General features: G+C 38.4%; 1 protein-coding gene across 5 annotated transcripts in view; it reads right to left on the reverse strand.

Moving 5' to 3' along the window:
- The window catches only part of furinb (furin (paired basic amino acid cleaving enzyme) b), a 90801-nt gene that overhangs the window by 29980 nt on the left and 33725 nt on the right, over positions 1 to 27096 (reverse strand). For all 5 annotated transcript variants that reach the window (XM_005470972.4, XM_005470970.4, XM_005470973.4 and 2 more), the window contains exons 3-6: positions 19224 to 19322; positions 11242 to 11337; positions 8742 to 8870; positions 7567 to 7643 (exon numbers count right to left, since the gene is read on the reverse strand). In XM_005470972.4, the coding sequence (XP_005471029.1) occupies positions 7567 to 7643; positions 8742 to 8870; positions 11242 to 11337; positions 19224 to 19322 (401 nt within the window). The remainder of the gene's footprint in view (positions 1 to 7566; positions 7644 to 8741; positions 8871 to 11241; positions 11338 to 19223; positions 19323 to 27096) is intronic.

A 27096-nucleotide genomic window follows, 5' to 3' on the forward strand; every position in this document is an offset into this window, starting at 1 on the left:
CACAGAGGTTCTTGAAGCTTTGTAGAGGAGATCAGATGAGCTTGTTTAATATTTCACGTTTTAAACCCTTGGCATTGAGTAAACATACATTGTATCCTTTTCTTGTCTGCCTTCTTATAATGATGGCAGCCAATACAATGGACAGAAGGCAGGGAAGAACCTTGGAGTAGTTGACTGTCCATCATGAGGCAACTTTAAATAGTCTGTAACTATATTCATAGGCAACATATCTATAGGCAATTTACACTTTCTAATCCAACTCACTTGGATGTCTTTGTGTGGGAGGAAACTTATGTGGAATTGGAAGGAAATACATCTTTTTTTAGGAAGAAGAAGAGGACGAGATATGAAAATGCCCATTTTGTTTGTACTATTACTGTTCAGTAGCATCGTAACAATCCAGAAACCCATCGTCTCCTCGGCTGACTCAGCCTTCTGGGGCAACAGCTAATTTCCCACTGTAACCTGGATATCTGGCTCAAGACAATGATTACTATTTAAGATGCAGAGGAATTTCAAAAAGCTAACAAAAATCTAAATCGTTGTCAGACGGTAATTCATGGTTGCCAGATTGAATTTCAGCAAATGCAATCCCTCTGTTCTTCTCCACAAGGACTGCTTACCTGCATGTAACCAAATCCTCCTGAAATTTGTTTCCTAATAGTATTCTGATTAGTTGAGGACTGAAGGTGGACAAAAAAACCCTACTTGTCTTTCCATACAGATTCTGCATATGCATATATCTATTAATAGAGATTAGACGAATGCTACTTCCCCTGCCCTAAAAAAAAAATCATCATTACTCTGCTTTACGAAGCAAAGTGGTGGAAGAGGAAATGGGACTCTTAATGTTGCTATCGTAGCTTAAAAACGAGCCTGGCCAAATGATGAAGTAACTGAAAAGACAATAAATGAAAACAGTGCAGTGTATCTCTAAACAAATCAGATAAAGTCATCTGTGCAACAAAGCACGTTTAAATGATTTTAAATGCCTTTATACTAATAAAAGTAACCATTGTATGAAAAGCAAAAAGTTTCACCGTGAATAGCATGTGCAAACTGGGCTTTCTCCACTTACTGCAAACACAACTGGTCCAAAATCAGTCTGTCACTATATGTCTATTAAACAACACACCGAGGAAAAAAAAAGAGCGATATTTATTGAGTCGAGGTGATCAGTAATGTCTCATAAATTATGAACCTGGCTCACAATCTCTATAAATTACACATTTAAAATGTTTACAAAACAGCAGCTTCAAATTGCAAGAAGCTTTTCTTTAACAAAAGTAATATCTTCAAAACAGAAAGCCGGAGGATTCAGGTTTAAGAGTGGGTTCCCTGCCAACTTCACCTCTCGCAAGCCTGCCTGGCTGTCTGGAAAATAAACAGGCTTTCCCCAGCAGAATAAACAAGACAAGGGAAAGGAGAATTACAGTATTCAGGCTAGATAGAGGCTGGCAGCGTTCTAAACAATAATTGATAAACTCGGTGTAAACAGAGCACAGCATTTATCTTCAGCATGCAATGGCCAGAGCAAATAGGAGAAAATAAGGTTTTGTGCACATGCCCCCTGCAGTTTTTAAAACTGATTTCTTTATTCATCCCACAATGTTTCAGTTAATGTCAAAGTCTGATAAAACTTTTGGTAAATTAGTAGCAAACTTAAGTTGTTTATTTACTCGGCACGGAGTATACTTGACATGTACACTAATAGGGGAAGGAGAAAGAACACATGCACACTAATCAGACACATGCGGACTGCACTATAGTTTGACTTAAAATAACTTCTGCTCCTTCAACCATTAAGCTCTTATGTGAAAAAGGCGCACTTGACATAGCAGCAGTTCAACCAATGCCAATTCCACAAAATGTTGTGCTCTAAAATGTCTCGTAAGCAAAGTCAACGCAACCAGGTACAACCTGCTGCGTCAAACACTATAACAGAAGCATTAAAGCAGACAACACATCAGGAAGCCGTCTACTTTGATTTGTGCCCTCCTTCAGCCTGATTTTTCCTGCATCAGCCTCCAAAGACACAGATTTATTACCTCCATAAAGTCTTAGATATGCATTCAGCCTATGTACAGAAGGGATGTAGATTTCCAAATAACAGGACGGGGATTTTTATTTGCATTCGGGTACAAAAATAAAGTTCATTTCAGGCCTTAGCCACTTGTCTTGGCCAAGGACACAGTGCCTGCAGATGGTATTTAACTATTTTCCTTCTCTCTGGTGTTGCAGTCCAAATTTAAATTGGATTGAGCTATGTTTTCAGCCGCTAAGTACATAATAAGACCCAAAGACATAAAAATGTTTTCAGTTGTGTTGACAGTAAAACACAAACATTTAGCCTCCGCAGCGAGTGACCTTTCACCTTTCTTTCTCTCAGTATAATTAGATGAAGGAAAGGTAACATCATGAATTAACTACCAATGCAACTTTCACATGATTAAAGGAAAAAAAAACAAACAACCCTCAGTTTATTTTCTGTCTGATCATCAAAGAGCTTCAAAGAATTGCTCTTCTGCATACCTAGGGTGCAACAATTGGCTTTGAATTTGAGTTGCTGTTGTCTTATTAGCTTATCAGCTCGAAGCAGTCTGCCCATTCTACAATGACCTCTGGTATCAACAAGGCAGTTTTACCCAGAGAAATGCCACTTACTGGATATTTCCTCTTTTACAGATCATTCTCTGTACACCTCAGTGTTTCTGAAATACTAGGACAAGCACATCTGGCATGAACAACCATATCTTATTCTTCATCACTCAAATTATCCCTCTTCGACAGTCTGATGCTCCATTTGAACTTCAGCATGTTGTCTCGACTATATGTAGAGGGTTGCTGACTAGATATTTGGGTAAACAGCTAAAAAGGTATGCCTAATGAAGTGGCTGGATGAGTGCATGTATGATCAAAAAACCTTTAAAGAGAACGTGTAAGAATATACACTCGCTTTAATGTGTTTTCTGCAAGCAATCAAGTAGGAAACTGAAGGAACAGGAAAAAAGAGCCCCAATAAAAGTTACATACCTCTTAAAAAATGTAACGCATCCTGCAGCCATCTGATGCAGGGGGTGTCTGCCCAACCCCAACTAATGTCAGAACAAATTAATAATTTAATGAAATTAAAATTAAAATGCGAGGCTTGTGCGGAATGGGTGCAATTACATTCCTCTAGTCTGTGTCTTTTTGCTGAAGAAGTGCTTTCATGATCAGAGAAACAAATAGCCACGTTCCACCAAGGACAAAGCAATTTATTGGGGCAAGAGAAGCATGGTCTTTCTCAATGCCATCATCCAGATTAGCCACTAAACCTTTAGCCTTGAGTTTAACCATTCAGTATTCAGAGGATGATGGGTTGATTTGTAATCAAGGACATGAAGCTGTTTAGCATGCCAGTCATTTTCTGATAAAGACTGTCACTGCACACTCTCCCATGCAGGCATATGGATCTCAGTTAATGAAGCCCTGTGAAAAGTTCTCTATAGGAGATAATAGCTCTCCACAGGGAAGTTAGAGAAACAGAGTATATTGTATGTGGGTGGCTGAATACATTTGAAGAAGAGGGGGCAATAACCAGGTGAGCTGAATTGCCTGGTTATGCATACTGTATGTGCCTTAGGAAACTCAAACCTTTCTCTTCATTTGTCTTTATTTGTTTTTTGTTTTAAAAAAAATTAATATAAGCTGTTATAAACAAAACGAAAGAGAATAATGAATCACCACAAAATTAAAACGTTGAAAATCTGCACGGTAGTGTGTAGTTTCGACGTGTGAATAATAGAATGATATGAATGTGACTGCATTTATAGCGACAGCTTGCCAAGAGAGTGATCTACTGAATTATCCTTAATTTTTACCTTGTCAAGAATTTAGAGGTGGGGGAAAATACATAAAATCGAGCTAATCTGATTGCTATATAGTTACTCACTCAAAATATTAATGTTTTACTTGACTGGCTTTTAAAACTCAAATGTATCTCAATTCTGGCAAAAAAAACATATTATGGCAGAGAAAAAGAAGTGGCTTCATTTTACAAGAAAAACAAGGTAACACCAATTATAATGCTTGCAAAATAATTATTGCAAGCAGGACTGACAATACCAGCAAGAGGCTGAAATGCTCATCTACAAAACATGAGTGCCAGTTATTTGATGTTTTAATAGTGCTACTGCTGCTGCCGTCCAATCAAGCAGCTCATCTGTAAATGACACTGAATATCCTGCAATATGATAACATTAGTGTTATACTTTTATAGTTACATTTTTCTTTAGCAAAGAAAGCCTACAAATATTCTCTGATTTTCTTCATTTAAGATGTTTACCGAGAGGCTGATGCTACAGCTAGCATTAGGTAGTGTTCTGTCTAGATAATAAAGCTAAAAACTTACGTAGCTGCATGTGTTCCCTCATATAAAACAGAGCTAAAAAGCAATACAGAAAATCGATAAAGAACCACATTGATCAGCAGAATCAAAAATTAACACTGGTGTCAATAAAATCTTAACAATCCCCAACCCCTAAAATGGAAATTGCTTAAAACATTCTACTATTATGTACAACAGATGATTAAATCTCTGTAATACAGTTTTAGGTTGAGAAATACTTGAAGTTACTGTGTGTCAAATTTCACCACTAGATGTCAGTAGACTGCAGTCAACTGAGCTCTTTTTTTCTGAGTGCATAATTCTAGCTACAGTGGCTGCTGTAGGACAAAAAGTAAATGCAGTTGGTCAGTCTGCTCTTTATCTCATCTGTCCATATGTGTCCACATCTGTTTACCCCGGAGGAAGCTGTTAAACTTTGTGAAAAGAGTCGATAAGTCAGTGAAACTCACTTCCACCCGATGAGAACGATACTGAGGTGATTGTTGGGGATATCCTGAACTTTTCTGTAGCTAAGCACTGTGTTTTTGCTGCTGTTAGCTGCTGTTAGTAAAGTGGATCTAACATTGGTGGACTTGGACACTTGGCAAATAAACTCTCATATGACGTGAAAATGTAACCAAACTGTTTATCAGAGAGAACGTGTGATTTTTAGGACACTTGAGCTAAACATTAGCTTGCATGATGCTGTTTAGCTGGCTCAGTGTCAGCTGTCGGGAGACAGGAGGGGTCGCGTGTCTGATCTGCTGACAATAAGTAATTGTGACAATATTGGGAATAAATAAACATTTTTATGCATATTTTCTTGTGGTAGAGTCCTGATTTTGGTTCAGGAGACGAGGACTGAGGTGAAGAGGAAGGGGATGATGTTTTCTATATGTGCTGGTCACGTTGTCTCTTTCCTTCGTGTTTTCACTTCTTTGGTGGAGGGGGACCTCTTCGGAGATGATGAAACATAGGTATCAGCCTTTATATCTTTGAATCTGAAGGTGCAGACATGAATTAAGATTTGCCTCCACAGTAGGCGAATGCCTGTGAGTTCTCTTCTCCTCCACCTTTGACGTATTATGTATCTGGCCGTTCTCTATCCACATACATAAAACCCGATTAGGCGGAAGGTTGATGTCCATGTAGGACATTGTTTTCAAGTGGTCGAGATGGACTTCAATCATATTACGCATCATTTTTGTGAAACGTGTCACAAAATGTATTATGTTTTGCATTGCATAACGTTTTCAGTAGTCGTCTCTTTTTTTAATGTCAGTCACATCAAATTTAAAAATGGCATATACATTAACCTTGCTCAGCCTTTATAAAATTGATTTAAATTACATTTTCTAGACTGTCCTAACATTTGTGGAACCACTGTTACCGTGTATCATTATGGGCCCAGCTGGAATTTCATTAGAATCTTTCACAAATACAAAATGTATTAAAACCGTGCTGCGATAAATTTTCATTAAAAGTCTCCTTATTCATAGCTGGACTGATAAATATCCATGCCATTGTCAGAATTAATACCCCGATTCCGATAATGATGAACACAAATATTTTATTGATGAAGCACAAATGAATTACTGGCCTTCAACTAAACATGCACTCCCCTCCAAGAATAACTGCCAAGTCAAGACAGAGCATCTCAATGGAAAAACGCCTGAGATGAGAATTGAAAAATCAGCCTTGCGTGTCATCAGTACAAATGAACTGGCCTCCATGACTCTGGAAAAATGCCTTCCTCCGAGTCTCCTCTGCTTTTTGTTGTCCTATGAATATATTCATATAATCTCTTTGTGAGGGGGTTGTGAGCATTACTCACTGTCAGCCTGCATTGCTTTGTGGAGATTTGCATAACTCATTGGATATAATTTGTCCACGGGTCACTCCAAACACCAAAGCTCCACACTGTAGACACAAAGACACACCCTTGCTATTCATTTCATGCTCAGAAATTGATCCAATGTAAGATAATTACTCTAGCAGCTCTACCGACAGCAGTAGTAGAACGTGTGTAAGTGCAAACCCATGCATTTCATGTTTTTATTATGTTTGGAAAGTGTAAGCATGGTGCAGTTTGGGAGCTGTAGTAAACCAGAGTCAGAGAGCAATCCCCTCCAGTAGTGCTTTGTTCGATCAGCAGGACAGAGTGGGATCTACGATACACTGACAGGAAAGGCTGGATTCGCTCTGCATGGCTGCTCAAGCTGTCGGCAAGGACAAGAAACAGGCGTCTGTGCAAAAATTGCAGATGCCAGCCTCTTTCAAGATGAATAAATACTGCAGATGAACAGATCATATTTTGGATGATAACAGAAAAAAACAAGCAAAACTAGACGAACAACAGAAGCTGCTTAAAGAGACAAACGTCAAAGCACCAAAAAGCAACTGTAAAGAAGCAGATCTATTTTAATAGCTTTTAATGATTTCTTAAAAAAAAAAAACAACTAAAAAAAAAACATTAAGCCCATTCGGCCTTTCATTCTGACCAACTGCAACTGGAAATACTATGCTTTGAAACAAAACTAACAAAGAAAAACAAACATACAACCACAAAAAGACTTAGTGGCACGAAAAGAGAGAGATTTGAGACAAATCCTGCTGTGCATTTCAGAGGCGGGATGTAGCTTCTCATCTGCTCCAGGGGGGATTGGACAAAAGCAGAGGACCATGGCGTTTTGAGAAATGGGGAGAGAGGAGGGGATGAGCGATAAGGATTCATTCTTGCTGACGCTTTAGTGTTCCATCAATAAATTGGGGCAAACATATTTTCATGTGATCACCAAAGACTGGAAGGAAAGAGCATGAGTCAATGGGGGGCAAGTAAACAAGTGCTGTATTAGCAACAAATAAGTGCTATTTTGGTGCTGGGGCGTTATGGGCTGGATTGATGCTATAGCAACTTGAGTTGTGTGCTGAAGCAAGAAAAAAGGGGAACAATTTTTCAAGAGATTTCAGAATGACTGCACCCGTGCTTTCACACTTAAATAATTGGTTTCTAAATGCAAATGCCTGAGCCAAAAGCACTGGACCCAAAGCGGAATACACTTTCTTTCTCACCAGTCCCTGATCACTACAGCTTTCAGGGAGCTAAATATAACCAATAAAACAAGAGCTGGACAGTCTATTCCAAATTATTTAATCACTAAATAAAAATTTATATTTCAAGTTTGCTGGCAGATTACCTGTTCTCATTTCGTTGTGTATATCTTGGTTGGGGGTCAGTATCTCCATCATTTACGTCATAGCTGGCCTCAGGGTCCTAAAAGAGAAATAAAAAAGGTTATGACACCAATCAAGTGATTTTACATTTCTTTTCAAGAGCTTGCTTAATTGTGTTGTCCGTAGTTGTAATTTTTCCTCTGTGACTAAATGTTTGAAAAAAAACCCCTGAAAAGCTGTTGGTTGGACTAGGGCTGTGCGATATGACCAAAATCTCATATCCCGATATTAAGACATCTATCGTCCGATAACGATATAAATCACAAAAATGTAACATTTTCTGTAAATTCTGTGAATGTCGGGCAGCTCGACTTGCGTGAAGTGTTTCCAGCTGGGCGTCGCGTACCTGGAGTCGAGTGTTTTAACTGATGCATGAAACGATACATTTTTAGTCATAAGTTGTAACGGCCACCATTTTCTTTGTGAGTATTTATTACACAGCGTGCTGCGGAGAAAAGCCTGTTCTAACGTTTGAGTCTAAGGTTTATTTTTTAGCACCTGACGGCTTTTTGCTTCTCATCCGTAAATACTCTGCATCTTTCACGTGATTCAGTTTATTTTGAAAAGTCTCAACAGGATCTTGAGCTTTATTGTGAAAGGTTTATGTGGAAAATAAACAAGCGGACACGAGGTGGTTTTACCGTCGTTGTTGCTAACGACAAGGCATAAAAACAAGCGCTTGTCCGTCTGTAGTGTGGTTATATTAAATATAAGAGAAAGAGAGAACTTTAGGAAATTAATATAGCCACTACAGTGACCATCAAAATAATGAAAAAATATTGCCGTAAACAGTTTATTTTGCGACACCACGAAACAAACGATAGCGTAAAATGAAACGATAGACGTTTTTCTATCGTCATCCGATATATATCGTTATATCGAACAGCCCTAGGTCGGACCTTCTGTGTGCACACTGGTTTTGGATGATTTTGATACAGCTGATAAAACAAAGGAAACACGAACTTTTAGTGGCTATAATTCTTACCGAATAGCATGAAAATAAAAATACAAACTCAAAAAGTTGCCTTTTTCTCTTCTCAACAGCAGACATTAAAACAGACATTTTGCTTACTGGTTTCAAAATGTCAAAATCATCTTTCAAAATCTCCACTTGTGCTATTTGAAATTTATGACTTACGTAATTGCTTATCAGGTCGGGATGGTCCTTCTCAATGCCATCATCCAGGATAGTGACCACTACACCTCTTCCTGTGTAGCCCTGAGCCCAGGCTGCTTTTGTATTCAGATCTTGATGTGTTGGGTTGGACTGGAAGAGACAAAGGCTTTTGTTCAGCTGTCAATCTGCCATGACTGACTTTTCCGAGACAAAATGACAGAAAAGGTCTGTCAGTGAAAGAAGGTCCTACATCTTCTGCGAAGCCCTTTTCTACTGCATGTTATTAGAAACAGCATTGCTTGATACACCTGACACCAAGAAGATACGAGGGGAGATCAGAGGTGCTTCATGAACATTTTAAACTCCCATTTTAATGCATCACCCCGGTATGTCTGCCTCCTCAGGATGAGTTGCCCAGTGTGAACATCTTACTGTTGTTTTGCTGTCAACGAAAAAGAAAGACAACCTGTTGCAGGTCAGGCATCTTGGGGAGAGAGCATTTGCCTCTCGTACTGAAGAAATAACAGTCGGCAGCATTCGAGAGGAGAGGGAGCGAGGCAGACAAAAGGCAGCGGTAAAGCGTGATTTGGAGGAATAAGTGAAAATCTGTACAGCTAGAAGAATAAGGAGAGGTGAGTGCGAGAGCTGACAGAGATGGTTACAAATAAACACAGATAGACGGGGAATAGAAAGACATTAAGATAATCTCCTCTGCCTCCTTTTCTTTTTCCTGTTTCCCTTTGACTTCACATTGAAGTGCACGTAGCTGAAACTTATGAATACATTAAATACACATTATTAAATTCAGGCAGACACAACTCAATACATCACTTAAGTACAAAAAAAAAAGAAAAAAAAAAGTGTTTGCCCTAAAGTGACTGTGCTAAATAAACCTTTTATAAAAGAATTCTAAATTCCATAAATTTATTATGCGACCAAAACAGAACTCCGGCACTGGTGGTTTGTGCGTTCAGCGAAACCAGCTTTGTTTTTTTGTTTGTTTAAGCCAGAGCTTTGCGATGTAGTTGAAATAGGGAAAAAAAGGGTTTAAAGCCTCAGACGATTAGAAGTCTAATGCTGAATGGCAGAGGTAGTTTCACAACTTCTATTCACTGGTGATTTATGTCTGGGATAGTCAATGTTGTCATTAATCTGCTGCACTGACAGAGGTTTTATGTATGTTAAAAAAAGGGGGGGATTAAGGTGAATTGAGGCATCTCTGAGAAAAACTGCGAATAATGAAACAGACATGGAGGCAACATTATATGCTATCGATGCTTCACAGGTGATCTATCCTGACATGTAATTGCACATTCAACTCAACATCGTGGAAGGCACTAAATTATATATTTGACTTAGAAAAAAAGTTGCAGGGGTTTAAAATAGGACAGGTAAAGAATAGCCCATAACGGAGCATCACATCTTATGATTACCGGACCGGCTGTATTTAAATATAAATCTTCCACGTCAACAAAGAATATAGCTTCAAAACAGGCATTCCTACAGGCTGCTACTGAAATTATTGAATACAGAGAGGGTCTTTTTTTTTCTGGAGCTTGAAAATGTAAAGTTGGATTTCAAATGCATATGAGAAGCAGCCACTATATAGTCAGCTGACTGTACACCCACTTTATTTGCTGGTGAAACCATAGAGATATCTCTTTTAGAAAACTAGAACCATGCTACTGAAAATCTCATTATGTATGGTATTTCATAACCATTTTAATTAGGGCTGTTCGATATAACGATATATATCGGATGACGATAGAAAAACGTCTATCGTTTCATTTTACGCTATCGTTTGTTTCGTGGTGTCGCAAAATAAACTGTTTACGGCAATATTTTTTCATTATTTTGATGGTCACTGTAGTGGCTATATTAATTTCCTAAAGTTCTCTCTTTCTCTTATATTTAATATAACCACACTACAGACGGACAAGCGCTTGTTTTTATGCCTTGTCGTTAGCAACAACGACGGTAAAACCACCTCGTGTCCGCTTGTTTATTTTCCACATAAACCTTTCACAATAAAGCTCAAGATCCTGTTGAGACTTTTCAAAATAAACTGAATCACGTGAAAGATGCAGAGTATTTACGGATGAGAAGCAAAAAGCCGTCAGGTGCTAAAAAATAAACCTTAGACTCAAACGTTAGAACAGGCTTTTCTCCGCAGCACGCTGTGTAATAAATACTCACAAAGAAAATGGTGGCCGTTACAACTTATGACTAAAAATGTATCGTTTCATGCATCAGTTAAAACACTCGACTCCAGGTACGCGACGCCCAGCTGGAAACACTTCACGCAAGTCGAGCTGCCCGACATTCACAGAATTTACAGAAAATGTTACATTTTTGTGATTTATATCGTTATCGGACGATAGATGTCTTAATATCGGGATATGAGATTTTGGTCATATCGCACAGCCCTAATTTTAATTATACCATTTTTCAATTTAAACATATTAGTAATAATGTCAGACTAATGAGATAGATGGTAGGAAGCTATAGGAAGTCTACACACCAGGTACCACTGCTTGGGGAAATCAGGGTCTGTTAGGTCTTCATACACATCCCTCTTCTTCCTCTTTTTCACCACTTGCTGCTCTGTCCACAGGACCTGGAGTGTCAAGACACACACACACACACACACACACACACCAACAGCATGCCCACACAAAACAAACAAGCAAACCCACACGCAAAAAGAAAAAGCACAGTTTACTCAGGTATCCTCACGATATTGTGTCATTATTAATGTTCTAATTTGAGAAATTGTTGCTGTGTCCCACAGACTGGGGATGTAGAAAAACACGGTCCCAGCTGTGTTCAAAAAGTAATAACTAGAAAGAGAAGCAGAGATGTGAAGAAAATCTAATTTAGTTCATTGCTCAGATGCACAGGGAAGGTGGCTACTGTATAGTGTGCCTGAGCAGGGGCCTTTGAAGTTGGGAGGGCTGCTGGGAAATGCTCAGGCTCAGTAAGTAAGGGTAACAAGCCTTGCTAATATCTAACATAGTAAATTTCATATAGTGGTTTTGCTTCAGAAGTTGCAAAAAAACAATGCAACACACAATGTTAACAGGTCACACAGCAAATCAGTTAATGCCAAACAACATTTGGGTTTTCATGCTAATACCCATATATTCTGAAGGTATAACCCTCTATGAGTACATGAGACAGTAGTAAAAATGCTAAAAGAGACCTAGTTTAAATAGACCCAGGTCTATTTAGGTCAGCAATTTATATTCAAGCAGTGACAAAAAATAATAAAAGGACAGCATTCATATGGTCAATAAGGAATGCCTTGTTGTAGGGGTGTGCAAATAATCAAATTTTAACTTCTATTATGATTGACAACTACTAAAAACAACTATTTAAACAAGGTAAAATTGACTATTGTGGTGTATTCCATTATTTTGGATCCCCCATAAAAATTCTATTTCACTATCTGCTAAGCTTTAGAAGATATGTTTCTCATTTTTTAATATTTTTTGAGTCTATCCATTTAATTAAAAAACACAAAAACAAAACCCAAACAGCCCACCCACCTCCAACAAACATAACCCCATAATTATAAGTTTTTTTTTATTTTTATTTTTCTGCAGAGCAGCTTTATCTCATGGTCACCTGTCAACTTGTCATCTATACAGAAAACACACAAATAAGGAGGATAGCGCTTTCCACACAGTACCTTCTTGCAAATGGGGCACTGGGGCATTGCTTTTTTTTTGCTATACTTGTGTAACTACACAAAAGTTAACTTTCTTAAAATAAGGACAAAAATACTGAAAATTCAATTCAAATACTGACTTGGGCTGAAATAATACTATAGCAGAGGGAATCCGCAGACAGTCGATGGAGCGAGCTTACAGCAGAGGTTTATTTTCTACAGCACTTAGGGCAAATGCTATTCTGCATTACTATTATTGTCAATGATAAATGCATCCTTTGCTGATTTTTTTGTTGAAGGTGAAAAAGCCCAAACTCGCTCTATTTACATGGAGAACACTCAAGTGAAGCGTGACTAAACTTTCGAATTTCCTTTACAATGCAGACTGTCGAAGTACAACTTACTATTTAAGTATTTTAGGTCTTTTCAAAGGATTTTTTTAGCATTTTGCATTTGCTTTGCTGCTTTTGGTGTTGTTTCTAATGGTGAGGCTTCTCTACTTGCTCGATTTCATGATTACATGCTTCTGTAAAGCACGAAGTCTGAAAGAAAATGTGTCGAGTACAGCTGCTGAGGGTGTAAGCTCCAAACCCAGCTGAAAACTTTGCCTTAGAGAATGCAGCCATTAACCTTATTGAAATGACCCTAGACTAATTAACATTTATCTCATTTCATTACATTTATAACTGCACATGTCTGACCTCACCGCACTGCTGCCCACTGCCCGCCACATTATTAACGGAGCAAAGTTACCACCCGTGATAATCTGCATACAGCCATCGACTACAGGATAAACAGCATTTCATTTATATAGTAAGTTGAGTTAGATGACCAAACACTAAAGCTGACGTCAAACATAATTAATCAATTAAACATAAGCAATCTCATCTTTTGCAAATTGAGCAACATTTCAGCAAGACGAACTCTCCTAATGACTACAAAAAAAAAAGGTGGAATCAGTTTATTCCTGGAGATTAAGTGATCTTTGGAAATTAGAAAATATACTTCAAGTGTTGGGCAAGGACAAAGACTAGACAAATACAACCACCTGCACAAAGAAAAAATCAAGAAACAAGGAGGAGGTCTCCACAAGGGCTAACACTGTAATCTGCTTGAGCAATAAACATTTGTTCCATCTCTTGCAGAGTGTCCTGAGGGTTTTCCTGTCTGATGACTAAGAAGTCATGCTGGAGTTGTTGGCAAAGCAGAAAGAGAGAGAGTAGTCGAAAGACACACTGTCCTTTGATCTATAGCTCTGTGGCTCACTTTAAAGAGAAAGAAGGAAAGAAAAAGATACATTTAGGGACTTTTTCGGTTGGTATTTGTAATGAATAAATCTAATCAAAAAACAATCACCAATAAATTGATGCCACTAACTACTAACGCTGGGACTTATAGCTAAAAACACCATGATTATATTCATGAAAAACATATAGACAACACGGTTAATAAGGAAGGTATTATTCTGTTTGCAGTATGCTTTGGAAAGTTTAGCAGTGAATGTAAACATTCCTAGTTTGTTTAGCAGAAAATCTCACAGGGGGCCTTTTAATTTGAAGCTGAATTGAAAATGTCATATTGAGCTCAGGACTGAAATAACTAAAGATTTGTTATTGTGCAAAGCTACCGTGTCAATCAGACTGCAGGAGGGGTTGCTTGGAGACAAAGCATGCAAAAAAAAAAAAGAAAAAAGGAAAAAACTGTAACAAATTTCTGGTATCTCATGCATCATTGAGATCCATATATTTCACAAACTATTTAGTCAATAGCCTTTGATGCTCTATAACTGATTTTACAGACTAGCCATACTGCACAAGCTCCAATATTATTTCTTGATATGGAATTATTTCACAATGAAAGGTGTCAAAAGCAACAAGAGAAAAACAGACAACACGTCTTTTAAAGAAAATTTTATTGAAAGTACACTTGTTTACCTTAAACTTTCAATAAAGACAGATATGAAATTTACATTTATCTATTTACAGCAGCACTTGTAAGCCTGAAAGCTGATCTCAGGTTTGCACACTGATGTGAGAGTCTGATTACCATGTAAAGGTAGTCTACAAGTATGAAGATCAGCACCTGCTGCTGGGAATTGGACTGTGATGATGGAATACAATGAACAAACCATCCGGAAGAAACGGCATATGTCACTGGAGCGGGAATGGTACACCACTGGCCAATTTCTGAGTGGTAACGGTGGATAAGGCATCTTTTTTCCTTTATTCCTTAATGCACTACATTACACTACATCACAGCTGCCCATTTTTACATTTCCGACATGCCTCTGATAAGGCTGCCTGCACAGATGACGGCAGCCTCTGATGCAGTTATCATAAATTACTACAACTAATACCTTTTCTCACAGGTAAAGTACTATAAGGTCTTGACCCTACAATGTAAAGTGCACAGAGATGACTATTGTGAATTGGCACTATTTAAATATAAATGAAGCAAATTTTTTTCCTTTTTAAAAAGAATGGGGCTTTATTAAATTTTCTTTATTAAAAGGATCAGAAAATAAGGATCCAAAATAACATTCATAATAAGATAAGATGGCACATACGCGCTGCCTTTATGGTCTATGCCCTGCATAAACCAATGTACTTATGTGAATAGTCAGCCCCGAAAGGCCACTCTGAGTCACGAAAAACCCTGCATTAACAAGCACTGTCTGTATATCCAAGGCTTCAGACACTGAAAGCATATTCCCTTCTGCAGCTTTACTGTTGTCTCAACAATAAAAAGATCAGTGAGCCAGACATTACGATGAGCATGGGCACTCTGGTTTATTTTGAGGTGATTACACACATATATTGCGGTGGTGCTGTAAATCAATGATGACTTCTTCAAGGGTCTGGAAGATAATATCGAGGAATATTCACGACATGATGAACAGAAAACAGATATTCTTCATCTCTTTTGATTTTCTTCTTGTGAATTATTGGATCACTTTATTTTTTCAAGCCTTTGAAAAAGATTAAAATGAAACAATATAAGGAGGAGGAATTGCGCTGTCTTGAAAATAATCAGTCATGGCCCCCAACAAATGCATTTTTTTCCCACCCTCTTGTTCCTCTTGTGACTCATAGTTAAACATTTACGTCAGTAGCAACCAGTGGGCTTGGGGCTGAATGCCAAGCTTGGTAAGTCATGAGTTCACTACTGAGAGGCAGACTAATGTATTATTGGTTTTGGTCTCCTAATGGGATTTGTTGACAATAATAAATACAGAATTTTGTCAACCTCATCCAATATGACCTCATATAGCAAGTAAAAATACAGCATACTCTTACAGCCAGAGTGAAACTTTCTAGTAAAACTGTTCAAGAGACAGATGTAGTTTAAAATCCAGCCAAGACACTGTGCATGCTGCCTTACACTGCTGTTCATAAGAACAGTAGCCACCCCAAACAAATCAATTCTTTTCCTCATAAAGATGATACGGGGTGTGGAGAGGAGATGACAAACAACTCTCGCAAGCATCATGGTGTAAGCTTATGCAGCTGCCAGTGTCATCATGCCACTGCGTGATTATTCAAAAGGCATGGTGATAAGCACGTTAGCTCCACAGAGCTGTGGAAAAGAGACAATGGAGGTAATGTGAGATACAGCTGCTGGATTACAGAGAGGAAACACTGTAACGAGCTCAAAGCTCAGCAGTGACTAATCCAAATCCAACCATTATGTTTTCAGGATGTTTTAAGTCTTTTATTTATTTATTTATTTTAAAAACAGGTAAAGCAAAACCTTTATTGTTCTTTATTTTTTCCAGAGATCAGATGGTCTTACAGAACCATATGATTACACAAATGCACTTAAATAAAAACACATAAAAACAAACCCACTCATGCTTCTGTGGCATGTTTTTGGCAGTGGTCATGCTTTGCCTGAGGTTTGCTCTGCTTCTGGTTGTGTGGGTGGTTTGGCAACCTAGGGACAAGTTGTTGTGCATGAGCCAGAAACCTGCTGCCCTTAATAGCTGGAGGTTCAAGCGCTGCGTTAACTTGAACTACTGACCTTCCAACTAAGAGGAACCCGAGATGGAATCTCCTTTGTCAAAAATGTCTTTATAATAGATAAGGCTGTAGTTCTGAGGCTTTGATGTCAAGGCAGCGGTTTTAAGTGCAGATTGGTTTCTCCCTCATTTGGTATTGCCAAAAAGCCCACAGAACACATAATACAGCTCCGTGTCCATCTCACTGTTTTATTTTATTACCTTCAAGCCACTTATTAGGAACATATCAACTTTCTATTGACAGATTCTCACTTGGGTTTTAATGTTGCTCGGTCACTTCTGCACCTAAAATCCAATATTACACATCATTAAATCTTCCTCAGTAACAATAATAAAACCCTTGTTTCTGTCACTGCCTGTGCTAAATTTACTTAATTGTGTGTGGGGGTTTTTTTTAGATTTGAAAACTATGTTTTATGAATTTGAGAGCCACAGTACTGTTATCTGCTCAGCAACCAGATTCCCTGGAACCCATATGCTCTCAGAGACTTGTTGTCATCCACTTACCCCAACCCCTGATACCACTGGCCTCAGTGCACGTCACCATATCCCACTAATGATGTCTTGGGGCCTCAGAGCTTGTCAGACCACATCAGTCCTTTCCTCAGCTAGAATGACTTGGACTCAGGAAAGCTACAGATTAGTCCTTGGGTTGCACTTGGCAAATCTACCTTGCTATAGATGTTCTCACTTGGTAACTGCCTACTTTTTAGCACCAGTCAGGCAGCTCTGAAGATGCTTTTAGAGCAGCAATTACCTCAGCTGCCTCCCTTGTTTCCAGTGTAAACACTGCAGCGACAAATGGCTAACTCTTTCAGCAGTAAGACTGAAAATAGGAGAACTCTAAAGCAGACATTTGCACAGATGCAGTTCTTCTTCTGCTGTTGCTGCCTGGAATGCGAGGTATTTGGTTTTTTAGAAGCTACTAAACATTCTGAGAAATATTTTTAATGTAGAGAATTAGAATGACATTATGTATGGCAGATTTAGCCATAGTTTTACTATAAATTCCCATGTATATAGATAGGGTTTTATTCAAACAGGTTTTGCCACAGAATTCACACTACTATACTACAGACTTCACACCAGCTTACTCCAAGCCTTCATCCAGGGTTTATTTTAATATACAAAAGCTGCAACTGTTAATTTAAATAATTCCTATTTCACACATATAAAAATAGATTTAAAAGGAGCAGTTTAATAAAAGAAGTGTTATGATCTAATATGATTTCACCTCTTTAGGTGACAGTCATCTACTTATGTCCACTAATTACTTTTTTCACCCACTGTACATGTGCACTGTTGATACTGGCAACTGTTTGCATATTTCTCTTTTCAACATTTTTAGATTAAACTGTAGCATATCAACACTTTAACACTCAGTTCTTGCCTCCACACAAACTAAAGAAGACTATATCTGCTTTGTTTGCTTAAAAATCTCCTGTAGGTTTGTGTTTCCCCTTAAAGTGATGTTTGTTTTTTGTATGTGTTTTCTTACAGGTACATTATTTGGTGACCCAGCGTGTTTTTCTACTCATGCTCTGTTCCTTTATTTGTATCTTTTCTCCTATTTTCTCTCCCTTTTTCCTTTTTGCTGCCAAGACAGGTTAAAAAAAAAATCTCCTGTGTATTGCTTAATAGTTTAACCCAAATCTGAATTTTCTTAAATGCTTGGTGTATTAGTAAATATCTCTTTGCCTTCAGAAGGCAGTGCTGTAATGATCTATAAATGTCATATCTAATTAGCATTTCATGCTTAAAGAAAAGCAGTTCACATTTTTGCAAGTATTATTTTCTCTGTAACTGACGTGCTTTGATCTGTGGGCTGCAGATGCAAATTCTGCTATAATAAAGAGTGTGATATAAGGTTTATAATGCGAATCAGTGTTCTGTAACATCAACCAACAACTTTGTTTCTAGCAGAGCGTAAACATTATTAAGAGGGAAAAAGCAAGAGCGCATTTGGGGTTTTTTTTGGTTAGTAGATGCTGTTTTATTGTTCAGGAATAGCACAAATACACTGTGGTCTGGTGATATGATGCTGCTTATTCCATAATCCGTGAGAAGGAAAAAACAAAAATCTCCCAGTTTTGGCACTTTTGTTTTTATATGTGGTGCAGAGAAAGTTTGATATTGTGAACCAATTTTAAAATGGTGGTTGATATCGGGTAAATATCACATCTATATATGGTAAATGGACGGACTTTTTTATACCACTTTTGTGCTTGAGCACTCAAAGCACTTTAGAAAAAAGATGCCTCCTTCAGCTATTCACACCCATTCATATAAGCACCTTTTTCTATGCTCAAGTGTTTTCTATCTAGCATTCAGCTACATTCACACGCCAATGGATGCATCTGAAAGCAACTTGGGGTTCAGTATCTCGCCCAGGGATACTTTGCCATGCAGATGAGAGCAGCTAGGGATCGACACACCAACCTTGCGATTAGTAGATGCCCCACAAATGACATTTTTAACTATATAAAAATGGCATTTACATTTTCTAAAATGTAAATGAAAATATTTATTAGAAAAAGAAAAAAAAAACTAATGATAATGCTCGGCTAATAACAGACTCTCCCAGCTGTTGTGCTGGGTGGTTTTGCATATTTACAGCTACCTTGGATTGGGTCAGGGGACAGATGGAAGGGACCGGTGTGGACTGCAAAGAGTTTGACAAGCTGTCACTGATTCTGACATCCCTTTTCTCTCGTGATATACCCACTCTCTATGTGCAATCCAATCTGTCTTTTGGCCTTTTGTTGCCAACATGAAGTGCTACAATAAGCTGTGCGAGTGCTGACAACAGTCTTACCTGTGGTTCTTTTTGCAGTCTGATGTGCATCCTCTTGTGGCCAGACAAAGCTCTCTTCTCCACGGCGTGATGCCTGAAGTGATAATAATCTCCAAAAACCTGCACCGACACAAAGGGGAAGCGCAATCAGTTCACCTGCAGCAACAGGATGGCCAAATAACACTCTGTGCTCACCAAGGCATTCATGTGCACACGAGTAAATGTGTCAGGATAGTGTTCAAATCAAAATCTGAGAACAGGCTCACCCTTTTCCATATTTAAGATTAAATAAATGTTTGTTACTTTATTGAGTTGTAGAAATGCGAACATCTTTTGAAAGATTACACAAAACAAACAATATTTCATCAACAGTCATAATGCATGACATGAACTTTAGGCACAGAAGTCCTCTAAACACCACAAAAGAATTTTAGTCCAGTGCCCTAGAGATCTGTGTTTTATTCATTACATAACTTACGTGTTACAATTTCTTTAGCCAATATAGTTTTAGAGGCCTACCTAATCCTTTATTATATTGCAGCTTTTGAGAAAAAATGATAAAAGATCATACATAGACAGACACACACACAACAAATCCAGAGCAACTTAAAAGAACAGATTAATCGGGAAGTGAGGTGAAGAAACTTCAGCTCTATAGATGTCAGACACAGAAGTGAACCAGGAAAGCACCTGCCCTAAGACATCAATTACAGAACCACAGATGGACACTATCAAAAATGATTAGGCACATCCATTAAAGGTTGAGTCACTTCAGAGCTATTCTTAAGCATTCCTCCTACTGCTTTTATTGTTCCCCCACACGTCCTGCTCATACAGAAGCTTTTAAGGACAAGTGATTGGGTGGTAGCAAACTGGCCTAAAACCTCGGGGGACGCGTGCTTTTCATCAGCCTCACTTTGAAGCAACACATAGAACAACCTCATCCTGTCCTTGTAATGTCAAAAGCTGCTGACCAAAGACTGAGATAGAGACTAATTAACAAGGACGCCCAGAGATAAGTGTGCAGTAAAAGACAAAAATAAACAGCCCGGTCCCTCTTCACATGGGATTTCACAAGAGAGCTACCTCCATTTGAAGAGGAAACATTGCAATCTGTACAGTAGTGCCACCGGGGACTGGCTCACCTTCACAAGCCCAGTGGAGCAGAGGAAGAGAGAGGGGAGAGGGGAGGGGGGGGGGATAACGGAGGGAGGCAAGGGGTGGGAGATGCAGGGTTTGACAGGTCGACCCGGCAGGATGGATGTTTATGAGGAGGGAGAAGAGCAGACGCAGCAGGATGGAAGGCTCTCCTGGGGCTGCAGGCTGATTCTGCAGGCAGCCTGTCTGCGGGCCGTCCAGACTGGAGGCTGGACTCTAAGCTCCAGAGCTTAGAGTCTGGCAGCAGTGATATAAAGCTGCCAGCCGAGCTCCAGCCAATTTGACTTCGTCAAATATTTGTAATTAAGATTTGCTTTTATATCACTTGCTGTGATAAATTTCACATAAACTGAGTGAAGTTCAGTCTTAAATTACTCAGTGTTATGCAAAATTGATCTTTTCTTTTGAGTTCACGCTGCATGCAATTATGTGTGGAAAAGATATAAGAAGCGTAAGGCTGATTTGTGAGGAGACAGCTACCCAACAAGACATTCCCAAAAATACAGAGTTAATGGGGAAAAAAATCATTTCTTTTTTCCTGAAAGATTAATTAGAGTTTTCACTATTGAACTTGTATTCACAACATGAGGTTCAAAGATGCGCTGATGCAACTAGAAGAGGCCATCATTAGGCCGAACAAAAAAGGGGAAACCCCCCCCTCCCCCAAAAGACATCACACTCCTCAGCCTCGCTGGGAAAGTCAAGGCCCGGGTACTGGAAAGCAGAGTCCGTCTGTTAGTCCAACCTCAGATACAGGAGGAACAATGCAGATTTTCGTCCCAGTTGTGGACTCTTTACTCTCTTGACGATACTTGAGGGTGCATGGGAGTTTACCCAAACAGTCTATATATGTCTTGCGGACTTGGAGAAGCAATCGATCATGTCCCTCCGAGTGTTCTCTGTGAGGTGCTTCGAGAGTATGGGATTGTCTGGCCTGTTGCTATGAGCCATTCGATCTTTATACAACAGTTGCAAGAACTTGGTCCGAATAGCCTGCAATAAGTCGGACTCGTTTCCGGCGGGTGGTGGACTCCTCCAGGGCTGTCCTTCATCACCGATTCTGTTCATAATTTTCATGGACAGAATTTCTACGTGTAGTCAAGTGGCAGAAGGTTTCGACTTGGGTGGACTCAGAATCTCGTTTCTGCTTTTCACAGACAATGTGGTTCTGTTGGCTTCATTAGGTGGTGGCCTCCAGCTTGCACTGCTGCGGCTCATAGCCGAGTGTGAAGTGGTGGGAATGAGAATCAGCACCTCCAAATTTGAGGCCATGCTTCTCAGCCGGAAATGGGTGGAGTGCCCAATCCCTGTCAGAGACGAGTTCCTGCTTCAAGTGGAGAAGTTTAAGTATCTCAGGGTCTTAAGTTTTAATGCAATACTACTGGTAAAATGAATTACAGATAAAAGTCTGCACTTCAAACTTGTCGTGATTCTTTGATTTAAAATCCACTGTGGTGGTGTACAGAGGCAAAGGCAATAATGAATATTTATTCAATATATAAGTTAAAAAGAAAAGTAAAAGTGTACAGAAAGGTAAATTTATATTATTATAATAAAAAATCCGCTTGATAACAGTATAGTTGCAGAGCCCATGATGATTCTGATTTTATTACATTTTTATTACAATCACCACGCCTCAAAAACAACGGCAAAGCTAAAAATGGAAAAAAGCCTCTAAATAATGCAAGACTGAGGTGTGATGAAAGGTGTGCCCAAAGAAATTAATGAGACCCACTTTCACATTGATTGTGGCAGGGCAGAAAGCTAATCTGTGCTGCACTTGGGTGGCTTTTCTGTGGACAAACCTATTTTCAAGAGCGCTGATGTCCTCATTTAGACCACGAGTCTACGGTTCTTGGGAAATTGAGATGGAGACGGAAATGTTGGTGTAGCCTGTGATTGCAACTGAGTCATACCTCTCCAAAGCGTGCACTCGAGTAAATCACATGGGTTTTGTGTGTGTGTGTGTGTGTGTGTGTGTGTGTGTGTGTGTGTGTGTGTGTGTGTGTGTGTGTGTTAGCAATAATAATTGGGAGCACTGTAGGTCATTAGTCACCCTGACACTAAGCTCAGAGTCTGTATTAGAGGCACACTGCCCTTTACACTCCTCACTGGGCAGTGCAAGAAGTTCCTTTCTCATGCATTTCTTACTTTAGGTGTTTCACTCCTATTTCTATGGTTTCTATAACTTTCTGTAGCCTTGAAGAAACTCTGTATCCATATACTATATATAACTAAGATGACTCAAAGAGCAACAATTACATTATTCTCATTAATCACTCTACCCTTTGGTTCATCAAGTAATTCTCCCAATTCCAAAATGAAGCAGGATAATATGTACAAATGCCATATTTTGTCTAATTGTAAATATTCATGAAAATGTATTACATTTCTTCATAAAAGAAAGTTCATAGCACATACTGTGCTCGCACATATGGAGTTTTTGGTCCACACAGAAGAATACTGTGAAAAGATATGTGAGAGAACAGAGAGAAAACATTGCAAATTTATGATTTTAAGACATGCCCAAAGGCCTTTCTTTGCTCAAATCTAAATCTGCACATCAAACTGGAAAAAAACCATTGCCTACTTCAGAAATATTTTTCCCAGAGGCACGAACATAGAGAAACTACAGCAAGTATAAGGTATAAATTTAAGTCAGCTTAGATGACATCAACAAAAAAAGTTGTACTCTAATAAATGTGATTAGTAGCACATTATACAAGAACCAAGGACAAACCAACAAAAGCCGCTAATAGATCTTAAAGGACTTATAACCGAGCCTTAGTGAATCTAAAGACGATGGTGAATTTATACTGAGAAAATCTGAGTTCAACACTGAATAGAGGCTTTCCTTATGAATGGGAAATCTATGTAGTCAGATTTCAAAAGAAAAGTATTTTTTCCAGTAAAAAGTTAGTTGAGAACTGAAAATGGCTGATCACACCAAACCCTTGCAAAGTTCAATTTATTTATTTATTTACCTAAACAAAACCAATAGTGTTGGGGCTATAATGAAATGCAAAGTCCCCAATCAGATCCAGCGACTGGGTGAGAGCCATAAACGTACAGAAAATCCATCTAATCGTCACTTAGATCTGTCGGGGACCCAAAGTTTAGAGTGGTGGTTCTGAATCTGTGTGGCGGGCTCTCTGAAGGCCTGTAAAAACTCGTGCAATGTGCAACGTCATAGTTTCCCTCCCCAGTCCACGTTAAAGTCCAACATTCCAGTTTTGGGAACCTGAAACATCTAAAGACTCGGTGCAATGGCTCAGTTGTGACATGGACACTGTGAAATGATCACAGTTGTTTCCCAGCCCATTGTTCCTTCAGTGGGCTGGTTTCAGTCATTATGCAAATGTACTGTTTATAAGGTTTGGGGAAACCTGCAGTCAGCTGAGACTGAAGAAGTCACTTGGATGAGTGACGAAACGTTTCTCCCACAAAAACGCTACGTCCAGATGAACAGATTCAACTTTTGGAGATCACAGTTCTACTCAGCTGTGATGGTGCATGATATTTCCTATGAATCATGTGTTTAGTCAAGTCTGTTCAATACAGAATACAAAGGCAAAAAAAGACCACACTGTGTCAGTAAACTTTAAATTACTTCATTTTGAAATAACTTAAAATTATTGACCACTAGTGGAATCCCAGAGTGGATGCAGATATTATATCAGATATATGTATGAAGGACAAATGATTGGACTAATTAATTCATCAGGGATGTATTACACTCACTCACTCTACTGGATAAGCTTTATGATGAAATCAGCCTCTAAGAGTTTTTTCTGGATTATGCAGTTTGATAAACAGTCTACAGGATATGCTGATACTGACATAACTGTTGGGGTACACAAACTGCTATCCTGACATTTTTAACTTAAAAGATTAAAGGTTTGGCTTATCTTAGTAATTCTTAGCAGATAGAAAGGCCATTCATTTTGGATTAATTCACTTAGAAAATGCCTCCTGAAATACAAACTTGAGATAAGAATGAATTAAAAACCACAAAGAGAGTGCAGAAAAGCTCAAATGCAATGCAACTTTCACAATACGACCACTCTTTCATGTGTTGAGCTTTCATGTGAAGGACTGCATCTGTTAATCTGCGGGCACAGATGTCACCATGGATCCATCTTAGTTCTGTCAAGCTAAGGTAATTAAGTTTGAGCGCAGAAAAATATTAATCTGCATGGACTCTTGGTTAGATTCTGTAACTGATTTTAAAAAGACATTATTTATGAACTGAGATTTGTCTAAATTGGGTTCATCTGATGTGAATGTCAAGTATTTCAAGCTTGTAATTTAACTTTGAACTTACAAGAGTGTGCGCTTGTGTGAGACAGACGGATGTGGGAGTTTACATGTTGGCAGAGTTTTGAGTGCAACTGACATTAAGATCGCTTATCAAAGCTTTCTGTCAGTCTGGAAGATATGTGAAGCACCAAAGAGGCATCAACCAGCTTGTCATCATTTTTTTTTTCCAGCCCACTCACCACATCATCTTTTTTACTTTAGATTTTGATTTCTCTAATAATCCTTTGCCTAAGATAGATTGTCTAACTACAACTCACTGTTAGGCAATAACAGTGAAAAAGCACTGTTTACCACAGGATGTCATATAACAGAGGTTATACTTAAAGTACTTTTCTAAAACGCCAGGAAATTCAAGCAATTTACTCAGGTTATCATCCAAAGTGGTTGTTAAGACTTCAAGGTGACTGAAAGTAAGCTCATGCTATCTCTCCGGTCTCCCCTTTGCTGTGTCCTGTTGTGGTCCATGTTATAGCGGTTGCCTGGTTCTCACCACCTCCAGCAGCAGTTGTTAGGTTGATACTGGCCAAAAAGGATTTGCATCGGATCAGTGAAGCTGAAAAAGAGAAATGCAGAAAGCTTCCACTGGACTGTAACCTAGTGTTATTTTACATTGCAGTGTATGTGCATACAAGTGCTTAGGCAACTTTCCAATGTTACAAAGCGATTTGAAACGAGGGAAGGTTTTATTTTATTCTCATCAAGCAAGTGAGGATAAAATTATGCATTGTACTTTTTCAGAAGTGTGTGTGAAATTTGTTTCGTGCCTGACACTGCCTGATTGTTCCAAGTGACAGACAATGGAAGAGAAACACAATAAAATCTAATTTTTCTTATCGCCAAACTGTAATTCTGCAAGACGACTAAAAAGAATTCCAATTTTCAGAGAGGTGGCAGCGTAGAAAACTGTAGAGAATGACACTGTGTGTGTGGATTCCAGCCGACAATACGGTGTGTATGAATGTGTGTACGCCTATGATTACATGCCTTCTCCATGGACAATGAATACAAATACCCACTATCTAGCCGAGGTAGAAGTGAGTCACATGCGCAAATCAAACTAAAGTCCCTTTTTTCCCCCTGCAGGCAAGTTGCTACAGTCTGACTCAGGTCAAGCAAGACACATGAGATTGCGATGATCTACCAGCTTTCACATTTTAGTTATTTAAAAGATTCAGGGCTTTAAAAGTTTAATTCCACTGCTCGTAATGGAAACAGGTTTGCTATGCCTACATCTTATAAATCTTACTGATATTTGACATTTTGTTGCAATCAATAGCAACCTCCCTACAAAACAAAAGAGTAGAGCAGGGCTCTGAATCTATAGATGTAAAGATGCTAAAGTGAAAGCAAACATACAACAATAAAAAAAAAGATATGATGGTCAGTACCTACCATTTGCTTATCTACTAAACAGTTTTTGTGTTAAGTCAAAGCCAAATACAACTGAATATATATCATAGTCATGTTTTACAGGGCTCACAGTAGAACCAGACCAATGTATTGGCTGATATTAGCTATTTGCCGATATGTTTGTATCTTTGTTTATAACTGCTGATAAAGAACATTTTAAAAAGTAAAGAAGATATGAGCAAGGCACTCCTCAACCACGTATTTGAGATTATGTGACCACATAATTTCCTCAGGGATTAATGAAGTATTCTGATCCTGATTGCTGTTGATATTACACAGTTTTTCCACCAGGGGGCACGCTGTAACTTCCCTGTTGGTAACACCCTTTTGTCGTATTATCTTAGTAAGGACTTGGAAATAAAACTAGACATTAAAAATGCTAGGGAAACCCGTTTATATTTCAGTTAACTGAAATAAAAAAGCTATTCAGACTTTAAAATGACTAGTACTGTTAGCAAAATCTGGAGGTAATCTACGCTAAACCTAAAAGCTATTTAAATAAAATGATCAGGAACAAAAAACAAAAACAAAGACTTGCCTACAAAACAACAAGTGCATGTATTCCTTGGCGATCAGACACTCAACAGAAAACTTACTCATCATACATTAATGCATCATAATTAGGAATAAAATGCTCTTTTGTTGAAACTACACTTTAGTAAGCTTTATCCTACTCTTTTTTGAGCACACACATTGTGTAGACATAGAGATATTCATGAAAACTTGATGTTTTTTAATTTTTTTCTTCTTTTCTCTTGTTTTTTCAGTTATATTTATATGTTCGAAATAAAATTCTATCTATCTACAATATAAAAAAATTCAGATTGCTCAGAAGTGATTTAGGGTATTATCAGAGTTGTACTAAACTTCTACTGTAAGACTTTTATTAAGCTTATTTACATAATGTGAAAGAGGCTCCATATGCAAATTTCGCATTAACTAAACGTAACTTACACGACATGATGTTTTCACACTTATAAAAACACTGACCTCAGAGTGACTGTAA

The sequence above is a fragment of the Oreochromis niloticus genome, linkage group LG7 (assembly GCF_001858045.2).
Source record: "Oreochromis niloticus isolate F11D_XX linkage group LG7, O_niloticus_UMD_NMBU, whole genome shotgun sequence".
Classification (NCBI taxonomy): domain Eukaryota; kingdom Metazoa; phylum Chordata; class Actinopteri; order Cichliformes; family Cichlidae; genus Oreochromis; species Oreochromis niloticus.